Here is a 25,416-nt window from a genome sequence, read left to right on the forward strand (position 1 = left end):
ACACTCTGCAGCCCATCATTACTGCTATTAATTACTTTAGAGTAAGAATTAGTTCCCAGTTTTCATGATGTTGCACTCATAAGTACATTAAATATCACTACACAGAAGAAAACCCACCATGGCCATGTTGAAAAAGTATGTATTTCAATCCTTTTATGTGAGTGCCAATGCACACACTGCTATATTTGTGTCTGTGGACATGGATCTGTGTTTCCTGGTGGAATCATTATGTTTCTCCCTGTTGAAGACATTTCAGACCAATGAGAAAGCTCAAAGCTGCCAGATATTGCCATTCATCTTCATCTGCTGACCTCCGCAGAGGGCTCACAAACTGATTAGATTTGTTCCTGTTTCACTCTCCCCGTCTCTAACTCTTCCCCTCTTCATCTCTCGCCCTCTGACTTCCTTTCTTTTCATTTCCTCAGTGTGCTGTAGACTATGGCAGCTGCTTTTCCAGAATCTGCTTCTTGTGTCACATGACCAACTCTGAGGAATTCTGGTTTGCTGTAGTAATTCACTTGCTCTCTCTGATCCCTCCTTCATATGTTGTTTTTTTTTATCTTCCCCTTCTTTGCCCTCATTCTGCTTGTTTCCTCTTTTCCATCCAGAACTTTATCCACACCCCCACAGACTCCCACAGGACACGAGGCAGCAGGTGATTTACATAGCACACCACAGACGCTCTGCATGTGTGCTCCAATGTTTGTCTGTGAGCATGCATGCTCTGTTTTTCTCCTTATGATTTAGAGTTGAAGAAACCACACGAAGACAGAAGATAAGTGGAGTGGTTGAGAGAACACTTAGACATTTTGAGAAAAGCGCTTATTTGCTTTCTGGCCAAGAGTTAAATGAGAAAATCAGTATCATTGTCATGTTTGTGCTAAATGGGCTGCTCCAGCCAGCAGCTGATTAGCTTAGCTTAGCATAGACATAAAACAGGAAAGTGGGAAGCAGCTAGCCTGACTCTGTCCAAAGGTAATAAACCAGCCTGTACCAGCGCCTCTCAATTTAAGAAGTTAGCTTCAGAGGTGCTGCGAGGTGAATTGTTTTAACCTCTAAACAGAGCAAGGCTTGCTGTTTTCTCCTATTTCCAATTTGTACATTAAGGTAATGGTACGTTCATGAGCAGCTGGGAGGTTTCTAACTCCGTTAGAAAATACACCTGAACGCCTCTCGAACTAGAAACATCCTACTCAGAAAGTGAAAGGTTTTTGAGAGCTCGGACAAGTTGGTTTGACATTACTTGACATTTTAGAGTTTGCGGTGAATGGAAGAAATGTACCTACTTGGAAAATGAGGTGAAATAGCTTGACTTGGTTAACCGAGCCTACCTGATTTATCTTTGAACACATTCAACATCAGAATATCATAACATGTAGAAATACAGTGGTCAAATAATATTGCCCTCCTGAGCTCCATTTGGTCCTTTTGTTGGTTTATATGGAGGCTGACATGGTTGTATGTCACTCTTCTGTGTTATGACAGCAGAAATAGAGGACTTTCTGGGGGGGCTGCCATGTACCCTGTTTAGGAGTGCTCTCAAGTGTCCTAATTCATACCTGCCTTCAGGCACTATAGGGTACTGTCTTATGGCGCCGTTTTCATTTTTAGCACAGAGATGAGGAAATAATGTTTATTTTAACCAAGAAAGCAAACAAGCTTATATTCCACAATGTTGAGTAATAGCTATCTTCAAGTGTGAGTCACTATTCTGTATGTAGCATCATACAGATGTGATTTTTTGTGTGTGTGTGTGTGTGTATTGAGTTTTGTGTGTCCTTGACTGTGGAGTTTAAGCTTGCAGCTCTGTGCAGTTGTGATCGAGCATGTTGCAGCTCCTCTAGATTCCAGACTTTCTCGGTGGCGACATGCACATTCAAGCATAAAACCCAAAGCAAACAGATAGCTGCCACTCAGTGTGAAAACACATACATGGGAGACATTCTGCAGGTTTAAGAGTAGTGAATTATTTTTGGATTGGTTTGGACTACTTAAAAATATAAAGCAAAGTTTCTTGGCAGCAGGAGTTTCTCACCCTTAAGGTTGTTCATAAAGGCTCATTTTGTAGTTTGGTCATGGTGGAGCTGGAAAAAGAACTTTTCATGGCTGACATCATGACATGCCAGAAAAAATACAAAACAAATGCTCAGATTTGTTTCACCGACAGTCTAAAAATACCACATTTTTGTAATGATTGTGCATCAGGGCACAAGTACACACCCTGCTCTTTGTGTTTTTCCAAATTTATCCATAGCATGCCTCACTCATGACTCAGCAGCATCACCACTGAACTCAAGATGGGTGTATGATGTTTGGAGTTTCCACACCCGGCTGTTGTCTGTTTTCAATTGATATTGTCATGATGAAAGGAGCTGCAGTAACACATTGTAATTGTTTTTTTCTTTCTTGGTAATGTTTACCAATTAGATTTCAAAACAGGTGGAATTGTTTTAGGGAAAATCTTCTCTGCTGGTGATGAAAGAGGTGAATCACATTGTAAACAAAAAAAAAGTTGTTTTTTTTGGTTGGCACTGGGTCCCCCGAGGATCATTGTGATAACAATATCAGAGAATGGGGATATTGCTAGAAAAACAAAGTGACCGACCAGCTTCAGAGACATAAACAAACTGTTGAATGTTGCAAAATTGTACTTTTCTTTTCAAAAACTGATTTAGCGTGGTCTAGGCTTGGAGCCAAGGGAGCTGTATTGTAAACAAACAATTAAAGCAGGGTTTTTTTCTCGCTTCAAACAGAGCCTTCTGTCCCACATTGTATTATTAGTATTACAGAGAAAGCTGCCAATTGAGATACTGTCAAAAACATTGTGACAAGGCAACAAAGTTGTTTATTTTTTGAAGGATAGATATTTTAATAGGCCCTTAATTCAGATTGCATGCCTCAAAATTCTGTAGAAAACTTATGTAACATCTTCTGTCTTCACTGTGCCTGTAAAACCGGTTACAGTGACCCGGTCCTTATTTGTGAAAAGACTGAGACCAGATAACAGGCACAACAATGTGTATTTATGAGAGAGGCAGCATCTCACTGGTGCTAACTGTGACATCTCGCAACTATTTAATTTACTCTCAAAAACCACAACTTTTCAATCCATTTCCAGTTGTGCACGGCACAGCTGTCACCAGTGGTGTATTTGTGTTACTGTGGGCCCCAGCCAATTATGCATGATGCATTTCTACATCTGGTGTGTGTTTTACAAGCTCCGAGCTGGTGTAAGGCAGCGCAGGCCGAGTAGTTGCCCAGTTGCGGTTGGTTTTTAATGGGCTAGCTTTTATTGTTGATGTTGTTGTGCATGGGTGTACATTTATTTACTGTATAGCTTAAAATATTCCAAAACTGCATGGACTTTTGCCAATTTTGACTCCAACTCTGAACATATTTTTTTATAGCGACTTGTGTAGCTGACAAGATGATGTGCAGTTTAATTTAAAACATGTCGGTCATTCACCCTATCATTATGGCTTTCTCATACACACACAAATGTGACATATATTTCTAGCTTTTGTTTGGAACTTTATCTTTTTTTAACCACACAAACTACTATCTCTGTATATGAAGTTCCTCCCCGCCCCAGTTGATATTGTTGTTTCTCTAATTTTCGATCAATTCAGAAGTCAGACTTAAAAGTTTCCCCCCATTTCACTTTTTTTGTAGGGGTGTGTGGGAAAAATCACTGGTCAGTCAAAATGACCACTGGCAGGCTCTTTATCCAGAAGGACAGGGTAGCAAGACATCTGGTGTCGTGCCCACATGTCCACAAGGCGAAACAAGGGACATGTGATCTGCACAAGCACTCCTGTGCTCTCTGAAGGGGAAGTGCCTCGTCCAGAAAAAGCTGACAGCATGCAGTTAGCCAGAAATCCCTGACAGCATCACATCCCGTGATTAACAGTATTCGGTTTTTCTCATTGTTGTGGCAATATTGATATGATCACCCACAGGATATCATATTGAAGGACAACCATTATTCACAGCATCACTTCCTCACTTGTTGATGAGTGATTACTGTGCCTACTTGGGCTTTATGAATCAGATGGGTTTCAACTGTTTGTCCAATTTTCTACCTCACGGTTCGTTTTGTCATTTCAAAGCTTGCTGATTTCCAAATGCAGTCAGTGCTCTGACAGCCTGCCGGGTAGAGTAAGGCCTCGCAAGGTCAAGATCAAGATCCATGCCTGTGTTTGTGTACCAATCAGTGCAGATAAAAAGAAATAAAAGAAATAAGTGTAGTCACTGTCACCCTTAGAGCAACACTTCGCATTGTTTCCTCACCTAAATTGAATTGATTACTGTTTAAAACACCTCACAACAGGCAAACAGAGAGCAGGCTTTGACATTTGGTTCTAAAAGTGATGAAAGTCAATTTTCTTTAATATGTTTTTTTAAATTCAGGAGACATGCAGCAATGTGGCCTCAGGGCTTTAAAAATGGATTGCTTCACCACTCCTCACTTTGCATGCTTGAATTGCCTCACTTGGTTTGATCCACTTGACTTGTCTTCATTCAATCTCATTGACTTCTTCTCCTCCTCAAGTTTTGAGACATCAAATGACTGCTGCTGTGCTGTAGATCAATTTGCTTTGACAAGTGTAAAATCGCTGACGATAGTTTGAAAGACACAGTCCAGAGTGTTATTTTTAACATAAATGTATAATATGCTGGTGGCTAAATGCATAGCTGATCGACCTTTATCTAACAAAAGATGCTAGGCGTGAATCAGAATTTCCCTATGGATTGCAATAGGTCCCTTCTTTACTTTAAAGTGTAGCTCAGTTTTTTCTTTTAAATGTCATGGCTTGTCATATAGTGTCTTTGTCAACTACAGCACTCGTTTACCCCTTGACTATTTTAAAATAGAGTCAGTTCTATTTCTTCTGTTTTTCATAAACGCTTTGGAAATGATCACGCTTTTCCCTTTCTTGTACCGCAAAGTATGTCTTTTATTTCGAACTTTCTTGGCATTCAGCCGCACAGCCACCAAAATCAACACAGCTTTGCTGGGTCATCAGTTTAGTGGCCCGACCCTGTCACACAGTATACAAGGTGGCAACCACGGGTGTCCACAAATGACATGCTGACAGTCATCCTGAAGTCTCCCAGACCCTGCACATGCCTGTGTGTTTGTTCCTAAAATCCTCATACTACATTTCAGTAACCAAGATTTTAGAGGAGCATTAAGTCCACAAATTAGCCTCCCTGCCAATTTTGGCATTTGGGCACCTGCAATAACATAGCAATGACACTGCCTTTACATTTATATCACAAAGCTGTCTGACCATTGTTGATTCCCGAGTGAATGAGGGGTGATGTGGAGCAGGGCGTAGTGGGTGGAGACCCTGACCCTTAGCTTAACTCCCTTCTGTAATTAGGGAGATTGGTTGAGCGACGGATCTTAATGGAGGGCCACTCCCACACGCCAAATCAAAGGGTTGGCTGACCACACACACACACACACACACACACATTTCACAGGCAAACATACACAGAAAAGTGTGTAGGCTACTGTATGTAAGTCATGCACACAGACTTTGTTTGTATAGGCTGTCTATTATGGCACAAATGTTTAGTAAGAACTGTAACCATAAACATGTGCCTGAGTTCAGCAGGGTGTGTTTAACACAGCTGGGTCAGTATATCATTTCGTGAGCTGTCACATGATATCTCTGATCCAAAGTTGCTTATACTTTTTCTTTGTGCTTAGTCTAAAAACAATGCTCTATATTTTTAAGACTTGAAGCAAACACACCTTTTTTACACACATTTCTATCTGTGGTATTCAGAAACTAAAGCGGGATGTGGTTGTAAATGAGAAAGTTTAGTCTAAGACGAGGAACCTGTAATCTGGTTTCACATACTTGTAGAACATTCCGTGGCAGCAGATCTGTAACCTTCCGTCTTCGCTCCGAGTCGTGTCCCACAGCAAAGCGAAAGCCCCTTTACTTCCACCCTGCGCCTATCCTTTTGGCCCTTTTTCTCAACAGCCATTCCTGTGTGGTTTTCCTCTCCCACCTCGGCCTATTCTGGGATGTGTGCTTTCCTAAGCTCTACTTAGCTAGGTTGCCAGTTTCACAAAGCAAATGAAATGGTCCATGCACTAAATACATGTTTATGAAAGTCCCAAACTTACTGTAGCATTCCTGGAGTAGGCCAACACCAAAGGGAAAATTCCAGAGCCTGAAGGAATTATTCTGGGTTGATTTGGTAAAAACCTGATGAGTTATTCATGTACAAATGTAGAGAAATATTCCTAAACTTTTTTCAGTATTTCTTACAGACCAATACTATGATTTATTTTTGTCAAAGAGTATCTATGTAAAAGTATATTTACAGTATCCACCCTCATTATAATTTTACCCTTTTCAGCATTGCCCTTTTGTCAGATTTGCTGTTGTTTTCCCGCCTGGTTTCTCACCTCTGAATCGTTATCCACGTCAGATGTTTTTCTGTTATTGAAATATGTCTGTTGTTTTGCTCTCTAACACCTGTTTCTGTGATTAGTAAAACGATTAAGTGGTGGTGATTAATTATATCAATGCCATCTTTTTTTGTGCCAGAACCAGAAAAATAGCGACAGGAACCTGCAAGTAAAGTAGACAAGTATAGATAACACGGATGTAGCTTTACAAGTTCTTCAGAATCAACTTTCTGAATTAAGAACAAGTGATTTACTTTACTTCAGTGGGAAAAAAAAAAAAAAAAAAAAAAAATCCACTCAGTAAATGAGGTGGCTAACTGATGGTCGTTTGCTTTAACAAGTTCCTGGACAGGAAGCTTGTGGCTTTTTAATTGGTGTGTGTGTTTTGGGTTCTAAAGTTTAATTGAAAACCTCCCCTTATATTAATACTGGGATCATACAGTAGTCTGTCCCTACTTTTCTTGAATATAGATGTTTTTTGGTAGTTTGGTGTGGTGTGAGTATAGTTGTAAAGTTTGTTGTTCTAAAACTTGTGGGGAAAATAGTGAGTTTGGACTGTGGGTTCCCTCACCACATTCCCATTGCAGTAATTAGTTCCTCTTGGATTTTTGATTCATGCAGAAAACAACATCTCAGGCAATAATGGGCTTTGCAGTGTTTCACATTTTGATTGCCATATTAATCACGTTGCATAATATCTCAGCTTGAAGAGGGGACACTTTAGCTTTTAACTTATATTGCTTGCGTCTGTTGTGCCAAAAACAAAAATCATAAAACATGTTAATTTGTCGAGACCTATTGTGCAGATCGTAAGCCTTTATTTACTACACAGTTTTTTTTACAATTTATTGATGGCAAAATCTTTTGAGAATCTGTTTGGGGAGGGGAAGTAACACTCACAAAACCTTATCATCCCTTTGTGGGACAAAATATTATGTAGCAAAACCACAGTTTGCTTACTTTTGTCGTTGTTTCTATTGTTGCTTTGTGTTTTTTTTGGGAGGTTTCAGAATAAATAATAATAACAATAAAAACAATAAAACGTAAAAACATTACTGATTTATTTTGCCAATGTTATTACAATATTGATTAGATAATTGCACTTGAAAATAGGTATGCAGCTGTTCTTAACCAGAGGCGAGTCCAAGGGTCTTGTGACACAGTAATCCAATTAACCATTTAGCTACATACCAATGCATACCCATACTCCAGTTAGTTTCTCCGTCAATCACCGACACACACACACACACACACACACACACACACACACACACACACACACACACACACACACACACACACACACACACACACACACACACACACACACACACACACACACACACACACAAAATTCAAATGATAAACATGAGAATATGTTCAAAGGTGACAACTGACTTTCATTTAATTTGTGAATTCCTTCTTGCTGTCTTAAGTGAGCCCTTTGCCCTGTCCAACCAAAAAAAACATTTGACCATTCATGACCCGTGCATTATTAGGACAAAGGAAAGGAAAAAAAAAAACATGAATGGTTGGATCATGATGAGCTGTCAGACCAGCCTCAGTGCTCTTTGGCATAGATTGTATAAGTCTGTGCTACTCTGCTTTAAAGATCAGCATCATTTTCTCAAAAGATGCACATTCCATAATTTTGGGCACAATCATGTTAATTTTGATAATTTGTTGATCTACAATCTTCCATTGGTGTATGGACAGATCATGAGCCAGTGGGTCAAGACATGTAACAGGCCCCCTACCACAGCAGCAGCCTGCATTATTTGCAGTTGTTTCTTTATGCCTTTCTGAATTTTTTGACGGTTATTCCTTTGGATTTGTATGAAATAATGAGGCATTTTTAGGGTGTCATATATAAGCAATAAATCATGTGCGGGGCAGCAGGTAAACATTAAGTACAGTCTGCTTTGGAATTTAAATATTTCTTAATCATGCCAAAAAGTCCCATTAGACTCTCATCATTCTCTCTGACATCTAGCATGGGATCAGAGGACAATGGGGTCAATGAGTACAGTACACTGTACAGTGGCTCTTTAAGTTCATTTTCTCTCGGTGGGTGGTGGAGGCGGAGGGCAGCTGTCAGCTTTTACGAGCCTCGTGCCCTGGAAAAAAATAGTTCCAATCCTCTATCCAAAACGCTAATGAGAAGCACACACAAGAGGCAGGGCGGGGTTGGGGGTCGTTTGGGTAAGGAGGTGGGGTGTACGGGGGGGGGGGGGGCATCCATAACGGATGACAGAGGGAGAAACAGAGATGTCTGCCTCTCTGCATCCTCGCCCTGCCGTGACCTGAAATGCCTCGGAGGAGGGCTGCAAACATGCACCTCCCTGAGCATTCCTCAGGACGACTGTGTTAAAGTCACGAAAGAGACACAAAGACAGATGGAAAGATAGAAAGAATATTAGGAGCACCTGAAGGTGAGCATAGTGCAGGTGTGTCGGTATTTATACATCCAGCGTCTGATGAATTAATGAGCCACGGGAAGCCAAGCAAGTTCTAAATAGTAACTGGTGTGTGTCTGTGAGACACTGTAACAGGCCCTGATATAGGCAGATATGATCTCAGTGTGAGACTAATTACTCAAAGCTTGCACATCATCTAAAATATAAACAATACGTCTTGCACAAATATTTGAATAACATCTGTATGTGTGCGCCAAGAAGAAAACCTTTGCTGGAAATAAAAACAATGTGTGCGCTCATTTATCATTTTGTGTTCCTCTCATCTGTGTTGTGGATCACATTTCAGACAGACACAAGGAGAGATTGTTCTCTTATGTAGTATTTCCTCTCTTTATAGCTTTAGTCTTCCACCGACCCAACCCAACGACCCACACACTCTCCAATTTGTCCTTTTATCTTTCTCCCTTACAACTTGAACATTGTAAATGCGATGGGGACTGATGCCTCTCTGTGCGTTCAGACAGGCAGCCAGAGAAAAGGCCGCTGTCTGAAGCGCGGGTCTGGATTTGGAGAGTGGGCTGAAAGGCGAACACAGACGCCTAGTGTGGGGACAACCTTGAATGTGCTCCATTGTTACCACATAAAACAGCTTCCCAGTGTTCTTTGTACTGTATATGTAAATAAGCTCTGGTCCTCTTCTCAACATCTTTACAATTAATGCAGAGGAGCCGTGGCTTGTTCTCTCGTGTGTCTGTGGCAGAGAATGGAGGTTTTAAAGTGAGGAGCCACCTGTTGTGCAGTGTCTCAAACTGTATGGTGGGATGGGCCCCTTCTGAAGGGTGTAAAAGCATTCCAGCACAACTGACTAATTAAAAAGTTTACCTACAAGGCAGAAAAGAAACTCCGATGTTACACAATCCTCTCAATACTGTTCTAAACATGTTAAAGGCTTCTCAAAGGTATGTAACACGTAGCTCAGGTACCTGATTTTTGTTGTTTTGTTGTTTGCCGTTGTTGCTGATTTAAAGTAGTTGGTTTTAGTTTTAGACCCTTTTTCTTTTTCGTTTATGATGTTTGAGTCTTCTGGTCTCTGTAAATGTCAGTGTGCGTTTTTCAAACGTTTTAACATGTATACCTGTCTTTGCAGGTGAATCCACATATCTGGATGACCACGGACCCCCCGCTCCAAGAGTAAGTTCTTGGGTCATTCTGCTCCTTCTTTTATCTCATTGTCACTTTTTTTTTTTTTTGTCTGTTCATGTTTTTTCCCCCTCCTGACCTTTCTGTCTCTGATGTGCCAAACTCTGCAATCCAAGCCAGTTAAGTTCAGTCAGGATAAGGGTTAGGTCTGTGTGAAGGAGCTGCGTGCAAACTCACTCTACATACCAGCTAAACCTGGCTTCAGTGCTACAGTAATGCTTTGAACGCACTCGCTCTCTCACACACAGCGCTGACACAGGGGCCTTGTATTCATCCAGCTGCATGTCGGCAGGACTATCTCTCCTCTGTGCTTCCACTTTCTCTCCATGCCAACTGCTTTCTTCCTCCGTCTGCCCCTTGTTCATTATCTACTTATATTAATCAATTACCTCATTTTCACCTCATTTCTTGTCCATTTAATCCCTTTCTTTCAGACCTTTTGTACTTTTGATTCAAGGAGTTATTGGTGTTTTTATTACAAGGCATAACATTTAGCACTTTGTTACCTGAGACCTAATCGGGCTTGGTTATGAGGGTTTTTTTTGTGGCTTATGTGAGCAGCTGTTTGAATCCATGCAGACCACATCTGGTCTTTGTTTGTCAGTTATGTGTTTTAAAATCTGACGAATCAGGAAGCCGCGGTGCTCGTTTCAAACAGATAACAGCGACGTGTTATTTACATGACATTACTGTGGCTGACTGAAACACTGTGGAGATATTGTTATAGTTTGCTTTGCTTTTGTGCCAGTTGTACTTTTCAGGGAGCATGATTATCTGAAACAAACCTTTCTTTTTTTATTTCGTAGAGGCTCATGCTGGTTTACATTTTATTATTCAGTCTCTAAGCTGCATATGGAAGGTTTGATGCCAAGCTCTCAGTATTACATATGTTAAGAGCTACTGTAGAATTAATGGAAATTAAGCCTAATAAAACACAAAATGTTCCCACTACTTTCTGTTGAGGATAGAGTTGAGAGTTTAACAGCCTAACTGTGTCCTGAGGCATCTGATTATGAGTATTTACATTATTGTGCAAACACAGAAGCTCTGGAGTTCATTTTGACACAGATTAGATAGATTTTAAATATAAATTTTCCCAAGAACCACAGAGACATCTGATAAAGATGTTGTTTCTATAACTTTTGAGTATATTCTGTTTTTTAGTAATTGAAGACTGTAGCATACATCACCAAATATTGTTAAAGATGTGCTCAAAAGCTAGCCGATATCACACCAAAGTATGTAGTACATCCATCAGTCCACTAGAGGATACCGTGTCAGTGTCATATTTTGAAAGAAGGGAATCAGGTGACAGAGGTCATGTGACAAAGTTCAAAGAGTGATAAAGTGCAGGTTAGAAGTTCGTGAGAAAGCAAAAGTCAATGTGGATTTCTGTTAAGTAAAGTAAGTAAGTTACGTACATAACATGTATCTTACGTAACATGCGTTAACTAACTTATGTGACATACGTAACATTACTTTTGTCAAATTACTTCTCTTAACCCAAACCATGATCTTTCTAAGCCCTAACCATGTGGTTTTTGGTGCCTTCACCAAAGGCACCTTACTTTTCATGCCCAGGCGAGTCGAGACGTTATGCTGACACGGTATTGTCTGGACTGACAGGTGTATTACACGCTTTAGTGTAATATCATTTTGCAATTTCACTTTGAGTTGATAAAAATGTTGATACGCTTATCTCGATCACCTTGAAGTATTACAATTGGTATGCAACAATAAGCCGTAGAGCAGAAACTAGTGTTGTCTGGACTTTGTTGCCCCAAGTTTGCTTATCAGATTACATGCAGCGATATATAGCCTGAAATTTGTGAATCATGTTCGGGATGCACACAACAGAGTTTTATAGCACTGTCGCCTCACAGCAAGAAGGTTCTGGGTTTGAACCTCGGCTGGGGGGCCTTTCTGTGTGGAGGTTGCGTGTCCTCTCTGTGCCTGCGTGGGTTCTCTACGGGTACGCCGGCTTCCTCCCACCGTCCAAAGACATGCACCTCAGGTTAATTGGGGATTCTGAAAAAATTGCCCATTGGTGTGAATGAGCGTGAATGGTCTTTGTTTCGGTCTGTCTCTACGTGTTGGCCCTGTGATGGACTGGCAACCTGTCCAGGGTGTACCCTGCCTTTGCCCCAAGTGACCTGGGATAGGCTCCAGATTAACATTATATAGTGTCCAATTCTATCATCATGAGTAATTTTCTCCGATATTATAAATGTATACAAATATCGGAAATAAGATGGTTATAATTGTGTTGCTCTTGTTGTTCTTCCTTTTTTTTTTTAGTTTGTTGAAGACCCCCAGTTCATGTTGCCCCTGCGTTCCCCACTTCTGAAACCAAAGCTACACTTTGTGAATCAGTTATTATGTTGCAAAAATATGAAGCTGATATCAACCAAACATATTTTTTTTCTAAAGCACTCATGAAGTTCCTGAAGTGAGACTGAACTTTATTTCCTGCTGTGGCTCGGTGACGACAGCTGCAATGTGCAGCCACAGTAGTCGCTTTACAGGCTTTGCTAACTACATACAGCCTCCAGATGCACAAACTAGACTGACAGTGATTATACATTAGCTGCTAACTTTGATTGATTCCATATCAGCTGTCATCCCATCTCCCACACCGACGAGGCTAATGCCATGTCAGTGGTGAGCGGTAAATCAGCCACATCTCTCATTAACTTTCTGTTGACATTCTGCTGCAGTACAAATTGATCTGCAGTTTCAGCAGCGGTCTGACATAGTGTAGCATGTGTGCACATGAAGGCTGAGGTTCTGGTAAATGTAGGGAAAGATTAGAAATGGAGTTGAAATCTAACGTAAATGAGGGCGTATGGAAAAACCACACAGCTCTCAGAATAGAGTCACAAATCTTTATGTGTACGGAAGCATGACGAGAATGCCACCTCTACATTTATACACGTGTAAAATGAGTATGTCACTTGTGTTTTTTCCTAATTCCTTAATTCCGATTAATCTTAAACAGAGCAGTTTATAAGCACAACAGCTTTTTAATATGTACATTTGCTCATCCACTAAAATTCTTAAAGCCATACCAGTAGGTGTGGTTTTTTTTTTTTAGAAGAACTGCAAAATGTTAAAAATAGTTCCATCGGATCGTCTGATCTCAAGAAAAAAAGCAACAGTGAAGGTGAATTGTCTCCTAAGAGTCTTGAGTGATATTAGGTAAGTTTTAATGACATTGTGAGATAATATTTTCAATATTTGATGAAACCACAGGATATTTGCTCTCTGGAATATGTTAATGCACAAGCTAACGTCCATAAAAGCATGACGAATCAGTGGAGAGTCAGCCAAAGCCTTTCTCTCTATTTGTCATGCACAAATGAACTTTCTGCTTTCCAGCTAGTGTGAAACATTAATGGGGGTACTGAGGATATTTAGTCAGTCTCCCATTTTCTCTGAGCCACTGAAAACCACTTCATCTTAATTCACATCAACATGCTTGGATGGAAACTCCGCTGCCACAGCTACTTAAACCAGAAATACTCCCTTGCTCTTTCTCAGGGTGGGGGGGAGGGGGGGTGGAGATGAATGGATTTGTCATTAATAACAGGAAATGCTGAGAATCTCCACGGTGCCCTGACTGAAACCTTAACGTGCTGTTCTCCACTCAGCGTGGGATGAGCAGTTGAGAGTAGACAGTTATGTACCCAGATGAGGGCTAACTAAAACCAGCGGAGCACTATTTCCCAGGCAGAGTGCAGGTTAGCAGCGTGCTGCTGTGTGTTTCCAGGAACTGCAGCAGGAAAATGGATGAGTGTGTGTGCGCGGTGGTCGTGATATGTGGCAGACCGAGACGTGTTCTCACACAAGCTGCTGGATGATTGAAGGTTGAAGCTGGTAGAACTCTGTTCCTTCTCAGCAGAGATGGGTGGCCAGGCCTTGAGAAAAGGATGATCATTTCTGGGTGTTTATTGAACTAATGTCACATTTGAAAATGTCTCAAAACACCGTGAGGCCCTGGGAGGTTTTGGTACGAACGTGTGGGCAGGGTTCTGGAAGTAAGAGGGGAGATGGCAGAAGAAAAAGCCAGAGAGAGGTAAGGTGCAGGACTCTTCATCTCCTTAAAGTCTGCTTGATATTGGCTCATCAGCATCAGAGCTGTAAATACAAAAACAGTCAGACTTGAAGCGTCCACATCAGACACAAGATGAAAAACAGCCCTGATACATAATACTTTTTTTACACCATGGATCCACTATTGACAGAATCCCTTACAGGCAGACGCCATGGACATTTCTCACAGCATGTATCAGAAACCTAAGCTCTACAGAGCGGCAACAACAATAGCACAAACTGAAAGGTTGCCCTTTCAGTGCTGTTAATGCCAGCGGGAGATTTGGACTTCAGATGGCATCTCTAATGTTACTCTAGTGTTTTGCGGCAGCAGGCTGTTAAAGGTCTGACGCAGACATTTGTCATGATATCAGCAGGGAATGGTGTCCTGCAAAACACTGCATGTATTTCATCCGCCTCGTTATTATCATAAGATGAGAAGTCTTTAGTTACTTGGCAAACACTGAGGAATGTTGGACTGATGTCCAAGAGAACCATCTCCCATCCATTTGAAATCTTTTCACAAAACCTTGTGAAATCGCTGCTGTTGACTATTATTTTTCACTTTGCTTGATGGTAAAGCTAGTTAATCTGAAACAAAAACAATATTTTAAGATTGCTTTGAGTGGTGACGAGGTTCTATTAAGTGACACAAGCGGAAGCATGCCTGTCGACAAAACTTGTGTGAGCTTGTATAAGCATAGGTATGGCCTGTGAAATATTTTTCTAGTATAGCTTCCTTCTTTATCTGGGGTCAAATACACCCACGTATCTGTCTTTCATATTGGGTTCAAACTCTAATGAAGTCCAGGAAAAATGCTGGATTTCTCTCACAACTCCAGTGCCCCTCTTCATTTATTTTCTTCTCCTTTCTTGACTGCTTCAATATCTATCCTGTTTTTATGTTTTCTGTCTTTCGACTGGGCTCTGGCAAACATTCAGAGAGGCCCTCGCTGTCCTTACTGAGTCTGTGCTTGGGTGGGACTGTCGCTTTTGGCGGAGTCAGGATGAAATCAGTCAGTGTGTGTGTGTGTGTGTGTGTGTGTGGCCATGCTGAGCTCTGGGGTGTGGACATTTCTGTCTGTAGCTAAAGAGCACTGATATTAACTGAAGATAATTAATAATGATTTTACGTCACTATGGAGTGAGGAAGCAAGGTGGTCATAGTGGTTCAGTAGGGATTCATCACCCAGTAAAATTACTATAGTCCCTTAGCTCGTTGTTTGAGTCAACCAACTAGTTAACTGAGTCAGCCAGACTTACTCCTAAACACACTGTCTTTAGATATCCCAAAAATCCTCCGGGAAAAAAAAGCACAATTACCATTCCAGAGTGGGAGCACCACAAAGAATTTGTCACTGTGGCATTTCTCTCCGTCTGATCTTAAGAAACGTTTCTTTTAAAGTGATGAGGGAAAAGGTTTTCAAGACAATAATAGAAGAGATCTATCTGTTTATTTTGTGGTAGATCTTCACCTCTTTTAAAATAAATCCCACAGATGTCTCCGAGGTGACCTGTCTTCCTCTCTCCTTAATTCCCTTAACTGGCCCCCAATTTCTGTCACTCCTGTTCTCACTGCTAAGTGTGCTTGGGTAGCCTTCATTCTTAAGGGGCCACTTGTTTAAACCTCGTGGGCCCTCAGGGATAATTGCCAAATTAGTGCATTCTTGCTGCCCCTGTGCTGAAATTAGTCTCATATTCAATATGCTCGTATGCCTTAACTTCCTCCTTCTTGCAAGTGACGATGATCAGTCGTTTTGCAAGAGTAATACTCACATCCACTTTGTTTGACTGTGAGGGCATGCTGCAGCTTGTGTGTGTGTGTGTGTGTGTGTGTGTGTGTGTGTGTGTGTGTGTGTGTGTGTGTGTGTGTGTGTGTGTGTGTGTGTGTGTGTGTGTGTGTGTGTGTGTGCGGGGATAAAACATTAAGTTACGTCAGTATTACTTTGCAGTGACGGCAGCAGAATCTGACTCACTAAGTTCAGTGGAGGAATGAGCGCGAGGAAAAGAGATGAAAGCATGTGTGCCAATGCTCGATCTTTGTGTGTTTTGTAGCTAAAAGGGAATGTGTCGTGAGGTCAATTGAGTCCAGCCCCAGGGGGAGTAGATGTGAGAAACAGAGGTCAAAGATCAGAGAAGAAGAGGCAAGAAGATCCTGCCAGAATTTAATACTTTTTCTTGATTTTTGTCCTTGTTTTTTCCACTCTGTATCCCTTTTCACACTCTAAACAAACAATTTTTTTCCTCCTACTGCTTTTCAGTAAATAAATAAATGTATATTTTATTATACTTACTTTAAAGATGTTCCTTATCAACACCAAAAGTACTGACATACACCATATATTTGCAGTTTAATGTATTTATCGGTCTCTTTTTCTTTCATTTTTGTATGTGTGTGCATGTGTGCGTGCGTGCATGTGTGTGTGTGTGTGTGTGTGTGTGTGTGTGTGTGTGTGTGTGTGTGTGTGTGTGTGTGTGTGTGTGTGTGTGCGTGCGTGTGCGTGTGCTTGTGTGTAAATGTGTGTGTGCGCGCGCTCACAGGTGCTCCCGTTCCCCAGCCAGGTGGTTTATAACCGTGTGGGGAAGTGCGGCAGCCGGACGGTCGTCATCTTACTGAGGTTACTGGCTGAGAAACACCAGTTTAACCTGGTCTCGTCTGACATCCACAATAAAACACGCCTCACTAAACATGAACAGGTGAGATGAACAGGATGACACAGTGGTGCAGTGATGCCTGAATGTAAATGTAGAGGTGTGAAATGGGCATGTTTTTCTACAGAAGGCCTAACATGTGATTATTGTGGAACAGCAGAAAAAAACATAAAGAAAAAACATAATTAGAAAACAATTAAGGTACAATGATTAATTGATTAGGAAGTTAGAAAAAAATCTGCAATTATTCTGATGATCTTGTAATCACATCAGGCATTTTTTTTTTTTTTTTTTTTAAATGCTCAATTTTGTATCCTTCCAGTTTTGAGAAACAAATATATATATAATTCATATTTCTGCTTTTTATAGTTTTATATGATAGTCATCTATCTGAGATAAGAATTTGAACTGTTGAATGGTCAAAACCACTGTTGTCCAGACATCAGTTTGGGCTCTTGGAAATTATTAACAACAACTATTCGAAATCAGTTGCAGCCCCAAAAAAAGAAACTCAAAACAGCTGGAGTTTACCCAGATCTCGTAAATGTACACTAGACGTTCATATTTCTATTTTTTATATGATTAGACTGTTATTCTTTTTTTATTCCTTTGTCATTTTAATTGTACTGCCAACATTTTAAAAACATTTTTTTTAACATTATTGTTTGGGTCGATTTGGGATTCTTTGGTGTTTAGATCCCACTACTGAAAACGATTTAATGAATTCATCACTTGTATATAAATTTAGATAAAGGCCTTTCATTTAAAAAAACAGATTCAAAGCAGCTGATGTTTTCAGATCCTCAGAGAAATAAATAGTGTCTCCACTGAAGCAAACACTTATTGTATATGGACAATTTTTTTGTATCAATTTGCAATGTGTACATGACTGTGGTCACTGACAACAAAACAGCAGCAGGAGCTTATTCAGTGTTTTCCTTTCAGTGTGACAACAAGGCTGACCGATCGAGAATCTGCTTTTATTATTTCCTGGAATATCTCGAGGACATAAGTGTTGGCTTTACAAAGGCAAAAATGCTCTAATTTATTTTTTATTTTATTTTTTTAAGTGCAGGCTTTTCATACACTGGTGCTGGCCTGTGGGAATGCCAGTGTAAATGCTCAGTTGTATAAAGACTATTTAAATGGCACTCTTTTTTTTCAGCAATTAAACACACAAATCTTTCCCCTCTGAATTTTTCCACTAAGCCCAGAGATGTTTTATATATATTAAATAAACAAGTACATGATGTAAATACAGGATCTTTTTTGTGTTTTGATGTAAACACGTTTCCAAATTTGAGTTCCAGTTTGATTGGGAGAGCTGATAGAAATCTATTTTGGCTAGAACTAACAAGTGTTACTGAGCAACTGCCCGCCGATGGAAGGAACATTTTATTTATACAAAAAAAAGAAGTACTGTCAGCAAAATGGGCACACATAATAAAAGTAAAAGTACTTAATGCACAATGCATACTTTATGTTGCCATATTTCATTGTGCAATTGAATCCTTTGTTTCCTTTTAAATGTAGGTCACTTAATTATAAAATTATGGATTAACATGTGCAGCATTTGAATGTTGGTGGTAAAGTAAAAGAGGTTTTAACTTCCTATTTGTTAACATGGCATCATACTACATTCATGTTCCCTTTGACAAGGAAGTAAGTAACTATAATTGTGAAATTATTTGAAATAAAAAATACAGTTTTGCCCATACTTATACCTCAAAATTGCACTTTACTTTTTTCTACTGAAGTTATGCAACCAATTTCCTGAGATATTACTCTGCAGCTGACTCTGACCTTTGACATTCCCCGAAGGGAGAAGAAGAAAAGAGAATTTCCACAATGAGATCAGTGATTTCCCACAGTCTTGAATGCAGTCATAGTTTTTGTTATTTAGAAGCGCAGCATCTAATGCACCAGTCATATGCACTCTACATTTTGTCATGTCTTGACATTTCCCTGGAATGCCATGCCCTCTTAAGCCATCAGGGTGAGAAAGTGACTTAATCATGTATTTGCAGCAATGACTCACATCCTCATGTGATTTTATTGACGGCATCCATTAGGAGTAAGGAACTGCTGACCACTTGTGAACGGTCAGCAGTTGCTAAATATGTGTAACCATTACTGACCGATTTTATGTAAATGTTAAGCCAATATTGAAACAGTCACTTGTTTACCCATTCATCAAACTCTGAAATGCTGGCTGCACACTCAGTGGCAGAACACCATTAGTCTCATTAATTATCTGGACATAAAACATCTCTGTGAATGGTCCAAGCAATGCTGCTCAGAAAGAAGGTGTGCATTCCAGTGTCTGCGCATGGGGCGTCTGTTTAAGAGTGTGCATATGTGCTTGTGTTTGTGTGAGATTCTGTAAAATGTGTCCTGGTCTTTGTGTGTTTGTTTGCATGTGTACTTCTGTGCATGTTGACTTATGCAGATTCAGACGCATGTCACTCTAAGTTTAGAGATGCTGGTCTCATCAGTTGTGGTTCTGGCTCGGGCATGCAGCTTTTGGACAGTTTTCCTGCTGGCTCTCCCAGTAGTGTGTTAATGGGTTTGCGCAGGGTTGATGTCCCGTGCTGGGTTGCCAAAAAGTGAAGGTGCCTTATTCGTCTGGAACTTTGTGAAGCCTCTGCGGACTTGAGGCGTACAGTATAGTGACCCATCTGTTTTTTTCAGTACCGAGGGAACGGGTTCTGCGGGAGAGAGAGATTTAGGACATTTCCTCGAAAAAAAACAACCCGCGTCATTAAAATAAAACAAAAAAAACTTCAGGGACAGAAGCAGCTTTTCTGCTGTGCATTAGTCTGCATTAATGTGGGATCTTATTTTCTGTCTCTTACCAGAAATATTAACTAGTAAACAGATGCTCTGCAGCCATGACTATTGTGTATCTGCAACAAACAAACAACAAGAAGTGTCTGGCCCTGGTACAAGCTTTTAAACAGCTATTCTCATTTCAGAAGTTTGCCTTTGGTTACTAGCAGAGAAATGGATTCGATCCGGTGACAGACAAAGTTGAAATGTGGTTTGAGGCAGCTGCTTTACTCTTTGATGTCAGAGGCCAGTAGTTATTTTTGCAATGCATGTGGAAAGGCAGTTTTTTTCTTAATTGATGATATTTTGTTTAATTTTGTTCAACTTCAGGCAGAGAACATGAAACCAAATATAAGATGCAATATCTGGGCTGATCCTCTCTGAATCCTTTTGTATTCATCTCCACCACAGTTTCTGATTAAAGAGGCTTATATTTAGTTTTCATTGTGAGATGTAGAGGCCAGTTAAATTAAGTTGAACTTAGGGCAGCAGTCAAAGCTTTCTGTGGTTTTGGCTTTTCCGTTCCCCCTGATGAGCCCTGCGAGGACACCACCGGGGCTCGAGGAGGAGGGTGGGGGGTCAGAAGGGGGTTGCAGGTATGCTTGGAATCTCAGAACTATCCTCCACTTTCTCCCTGTAGCTCTCCGTGGTAAATGAGAGGGGGGTCTGGCCAGATGGACTGGGTCAGAAAACGTTCAGAAAACACACACACAAACTCACCAAATGTGCCAAATGCGTTCAGCGGCTGCACATTAACCTGGCCGTGGGGGAGGGGACATCAGGAGAAAATTGAAAACCTTTTTTTTTTTTTTTTTTTTTTTTTATGTGGAATTGAAATAGATCAGCAGAGGAATTTAGTTTTGGTTGGCGAAATATATTCTGCAGTACTAATGAAAGTTTTACATTTTACGTTTTGTAGCTGGAGAGATCCACAGAGTGGAAGCAGAGTGAGTGGAAATGTACTGAGTTTATAGAAAAGAGGGAGGGTGTGAAGCCCAAATCTGACTGGGGCCTCAGATTAACTGCCATGTGTACATAAACAAGTATACATATTACTGTTGCTATCCAAATAGTGCCACTATGACATAACAGGTGCCTATACATAGGTTACAAGAGCAGGACATTCAGACAGTTCCTGATCATTGCCTTCTGCCAGAGAGGCTTTTATATAAAGGCTGATTGAAACTGTAATGACGGGGCAAAATATGACCTTCATAGCAAATGGAGGAAATTAGCTCTAATTCTACAAAGGTATTGACAGCATTAAGAAATACAGTAGTTTATGGTACTTTAAGTGGGACTCTGATAACACTTGCATTATGCAAATGATACCCAATATACTACATTAATATTTGACTTATTTTCTATGATTCACCCTTGACATCATGAGTCATTTGAAATAGAAGGAAGATAACGCAAAAGCAATTTTCTCCAGTTGTGTTTTCATGTCTGTTCATTTCTGTAAAGAACATTTTACTTTCGATTCTCAAAGAGATTAATTACATAAATATGTTTTTTTTTCCTCACACTGAGGTCGGTGCAGCCTGTCTCCTCTGAAATAACCATACTTCTTCTCTCTTGGTGCTTGTAGATTTTGTGTGCCAGAGGAATGCCTCATTGATAGTTTCGGCTCAAGAGCGACTCAAGAGAGCAGCTGGATGTATCATCCAGCTGCTCTCTTGAGTCTCACCCAGAATCCCAAAATGGAAAAGAGGAACTTTTAAATCTGTCTAGGAATCCAGTTGCACTTTGTGAATTTGCCTAAAATGCCCAACGTCCCATGGTGATGCATTATTCAAATACAGGTTTAAGGTTGTGGAGAATTTGTATGTGTGCCATGTTGGTGTCTTCTTTGCCAAGTCTGCCAATCTGAAAGTGTTTCTCACCAACTCTTCTTCACAGGCCTTATGGTTGTGACATTGTTCTACCAACAAGCATTGCAACAAGCACACTGTGTTCTCCCACTGGATCAAAAAAGATAGACAAATACTGAACACAAAGCATCTCTTCATGTGGTTTTGTTTCTGTCAAAAAAATAGACACCACAAAGTAATGGACTATTGAGATTATTATTATTGTGTAATGATCTTGGTAAAGTTCCATGCCATTTTCTTACTCATGACCTCAGTCTTTGGGCAGCTACACCCAAACTGCTCACATTATTATCATCCAAACTAAGAATAGTGTTGGATTTGCAGCACACTAGAAGTTTGCATTTGGTCAACTGGGACGAGTTTGAGCCTAAAAGGGACATTAGGGTCTCTATGAAAACCCTCTTCTCATTAAGGAACACTTATGACAGCTTGAATGTAGATTCAGAAGCATAACAAGATGAGATGTTCCTATCACAACTGCTGCCAAACCCTCCTGCTCCTCTGTACGCCTACTTGTCCCTGTGTCTCAATTTTTATTCTGTCCCTGGCCTCTGTCATATTGGATTATGATAAATAGCACAGGTAGAGGTTCCTTCCATACTGCAGTGTTAGGCTTGCTTGTGTTTCCTGTATAGCCTGGCCCTGAGACCATTCCTGCCTGTCACTTGTTGTCAGTTTTGTGGGGCAGCCTTGCCTTTCAGCAAACCTCTTACACTGCATCTCCATATCCCCTTAAAACTGATTGGTGAGGCCACACAGGTGCCTGCAGGGATAGAGCACGAACCCATCTTTCAATTTCACTTTATATTGGCAGCACCTCCAGCTCAAGGGATTATGCCCCTGTGTCTGCAGTACTGATACCTGCTTTTTGGTTGAGGGGCCTGGGACATGGAGAATTGGATGAATTTTAATGCATTTTCTCACTGGCAGAAGAAAAAAATAAGTTGGCATCAATGTGTCTTGGAGTTAATAGTGGTAAGGACAATAATGTCATGGGAGATATCCAGACGTTTAGTAAATTTACCTTTCTCGTTATACCGTTGATGAATTTATGGACTGGTTTTGTGACCTTTTTACCTGTGTGGATTCCCAAAAACTGAGGCTATAATCCTCTATCTTTTAAAGTCTTAACCAGAATATTGAATGAACATTTTAAATGTCTGTGAATTTTCTTGAGATTCTGACTACAGAAGGAATCAGGGGCAACTTAAAGCAGTGAGGGGAAAAAAAGTTACAGAAGCTATACAAGTTTATGAATAAAAGATCTCTTGAATCTCACAGGAAAGAGTATACACCACCCAAAGTCCTCAAAGGTCACGAATAACAAGCCAAGACTTTGAGTCATTATTCTGTGTTTTTATTATTTTGAAATTAGACATACTGAATCGTCCACTGATGCGGAGACACAACTTGCATGGTATCGAATTTTTTGCACGTGTGACCGGGATAACTGGATCTCAGACACTCAATTCCTCCAATATGGAACTTATTTATGTGAGGAATGATTAAGAATGGGGATTCAGTTGCATGGCCTTCAGTCTAAGAGGTATTGCTTGGAATCTGCATTGTATATGGCATGGCTGTGATATCGTTTCAAGTTTATTTTGGCTACTGTTAGCGTGTCTCTCCATGCAGACCTGGAAACTCTATGGGAAGTTGTTTTTTTCTGCAGAGGATGAAGAAACTTGGAATAACAGCTTCAGAAATACTGGCTTACCAGTGAATAACATGACCATAGGAAACTAAATTTATGGTGATTAATATTGTGGAATGAACAAAACAGTCACATTACAATGTTGAATCATTATCAGGTTTGTCTGCATTTGAAATCAAAGCAGAAAGTGGATTGATTTCTTTCATGAAGCTACACACTGGCACTTAGGATTTGGACACATCACAATGGATTGCCCAAATACTGTGTTTTATACTAAATAATTATGTAAATCACGTCAAATCAACTGTGTGTGTGTGTGTGTGTGCGTGTCTTGTTTTTCAGGTGGATCTCATGAAGAACATCAGTAATATCCCTCAGCCATTCCTCTATACACGACATGTTCACTTCCTCAACTTTACCAGGTACAGTAGTGCAGCAAAACACAATCATTCTTAGCAGCAGTATGTTTCTTCATGTTTCTGGGCCCAGATATGAAGTTGTAATGTTCTGTAATTTTACAATTTAAGTCAAACTGAATTGATTTGAAATGTTCTTAAATCTTAATTAAAATTATATTTGTGTTTGTCAGGTTCAGGATAGAGCAGCCTGTCTATATCAACATAATCAGGGACCCTATCAATCGGTTCCTCTCCAACTATTTCTTCCGCCGCTTTGGTGATTGGAGGGGTGAGCAGAACCACCTCATCCGAACTCCAGGGATGAAAGATGATGAGAGATACCTGGTGAGACCTTTGTTTTTGTTTCTGGCTTTTGAAAAACAAGGGAGACCGATTTACATGCCAAAAGAGGTACTTCATGTTTTTGTAGATGCGCGTCTTGTGGTTTGAGCCATTTAATTCCTCTTTCTTCTTTCCTGTATGTTGTGCATCCATTTTCTGTATAACATTGCATTGGACTTAAAATGAAGAAAAATCATAAAATCCCACCATAAAAGCTAATGTCCCAAACTAATGAATAGATTTTCTTAATTTCTTTAAAACTGAACAAAATTATTATAACATTTTGTTAAATCAGATGTTCACCCAATGTTTATATTTCAAACAAAAAGTCAAGATAGTGAGGCCCCAACTATGAGCAAATATACAGCAACTGCAAACTGCAGCCTTGAACTGTGTTTTGGGAGGAGGCACCTGTCACGTTTTTTTTCCTTTCAGCCATTCGTTAAGTCTGGTTGTTCCCTCTGTCTCTCCTTCCATCCACTGTAAGAAATATAATAACAATATTTTAAATGAATCAAACAAATAATGAATGTGTAAGCCTTCTTCTCCTTCATCTGCCTGCCATCTCGGTCCCAGTGCCCACAAGCCCATTTCCTCTCATATTGACATTGGCTAAATCAATCCCAATGGTTTGAAATACTAATGCATTGGCAGTATTTGACATAGCTGCAGAGTTATTTTATGACTGACTCAATGGCTCGCGAGTAACGGTGCTTTAAAGCTGTATCTTTTTGGATGCAGGGCAGCTGGTTTCATAATTGATGCTCATTTGAGACATCAACTGAAATGTTGTAAACTAATGTTTTTATTCTGGTATGGCCTTCATATAGACTGCCATTATAGAGGCACGTACACCAAGGAATGTTGATAGATGTCATATAGAAACAGTAATGACACTTTGTGCTGTACTTTAAATACACTGTATGATCTTCCATGAAATAAATTCAAAAGAAAAAAGTCCAGCTGATGTAAGCATATCCTGTGCAGCCAGCTGATTATTTTTTTGTTTCTGTTCTCTGATTTTCTTGTTTGTTGTTATCTTGAGACAAACTTCCTAAATTCTAAAATATAAGCAATATATTAAAACCACACTCTGCTCTCTTTGAGTATGTTCTACATGTGGTGTTGCTGGAGGGAGGATGGCAAATTTTAGGGCTATGGCAGTCTGAAGTTAACCCAATATTTAAATCTGATTATGATTCCAATTAGAGGCCCGGTTTACCACATCAGAAACTGGGTATGCTACATCTGCCTTGCAGAGTTGCTTATTCCTGTTGCACCATGCTAAAGGCAATTTATCTCATATTTTACGGTGCATACCATTTGGAGGCTCACTTTAATTTTGAAGTTTCCATTTTTTTTCATCTCTGTGTGCATTTTACACTGAGGAGGAGCTACTTAAATACCGTCTGAGTTGATAACAAAGAGCAGTAAAGTTGGGGATCTAATGCAGGATTGGAATTCCCCTTAAAGTGAGACAAACAACTGCATATGAGATTTGGGGAAAGTAGAAAAAAATATTGTG

The 25,416-nt window shown here is 40.1% G+C and overlaps 1 protein-coding gene across 2 annotated transcripts in view; it reads left to right on the plus strand.

Moving 5' to 3' along the window:
• usta (uronyl 2-sulfotransferase a) overlaps nt 1-25,416 on the plus strand; it is a 53,664-nt gene that overhangs the window by 20,116 nt on the left and 8,132 nt on the right. Inside the window, exons 2-5 of one of the 2 annotated variants that reach the window (XM_069701827.1) lie at nt 9,998-10,041; nt 16,684-16,839; nt 23,494-23,573; nt 23,741-23,894. In XM_069701827.1, the coding sequence (XP_069557928.1) occupies nt 9,998-10,041; nt 16,684-16,839; nt 23,494-23,573; nt 23,741-23,894 (434 nt within the window). The remainder of the gene's footprint in view (nt 1-9,997; nt 10,042-16,683; nt 16,840-23,493; nt 23,574-23,740; nt 23,895-25,416) is intronic. The other variant, XM_069701828.1, reaches the window with a different exon arrangement.

This window comes from Brachyistius frenatus, unplaced genomic scaffold (assembly GCF_029030835.1).
Source record: "Brachyistius frenatus isolate BFR_SWC_R1_liver_20210118 unplaced genomic scaffold, ASM2903083v1 Contig_38, whole genome shotgun sequence".
Taxonomy (NCBI): Eukaryota; Metazoa; Chordata; class Actinopteri; family Embiotocidae; genus Brachyistius; species Brachyistius frenatus.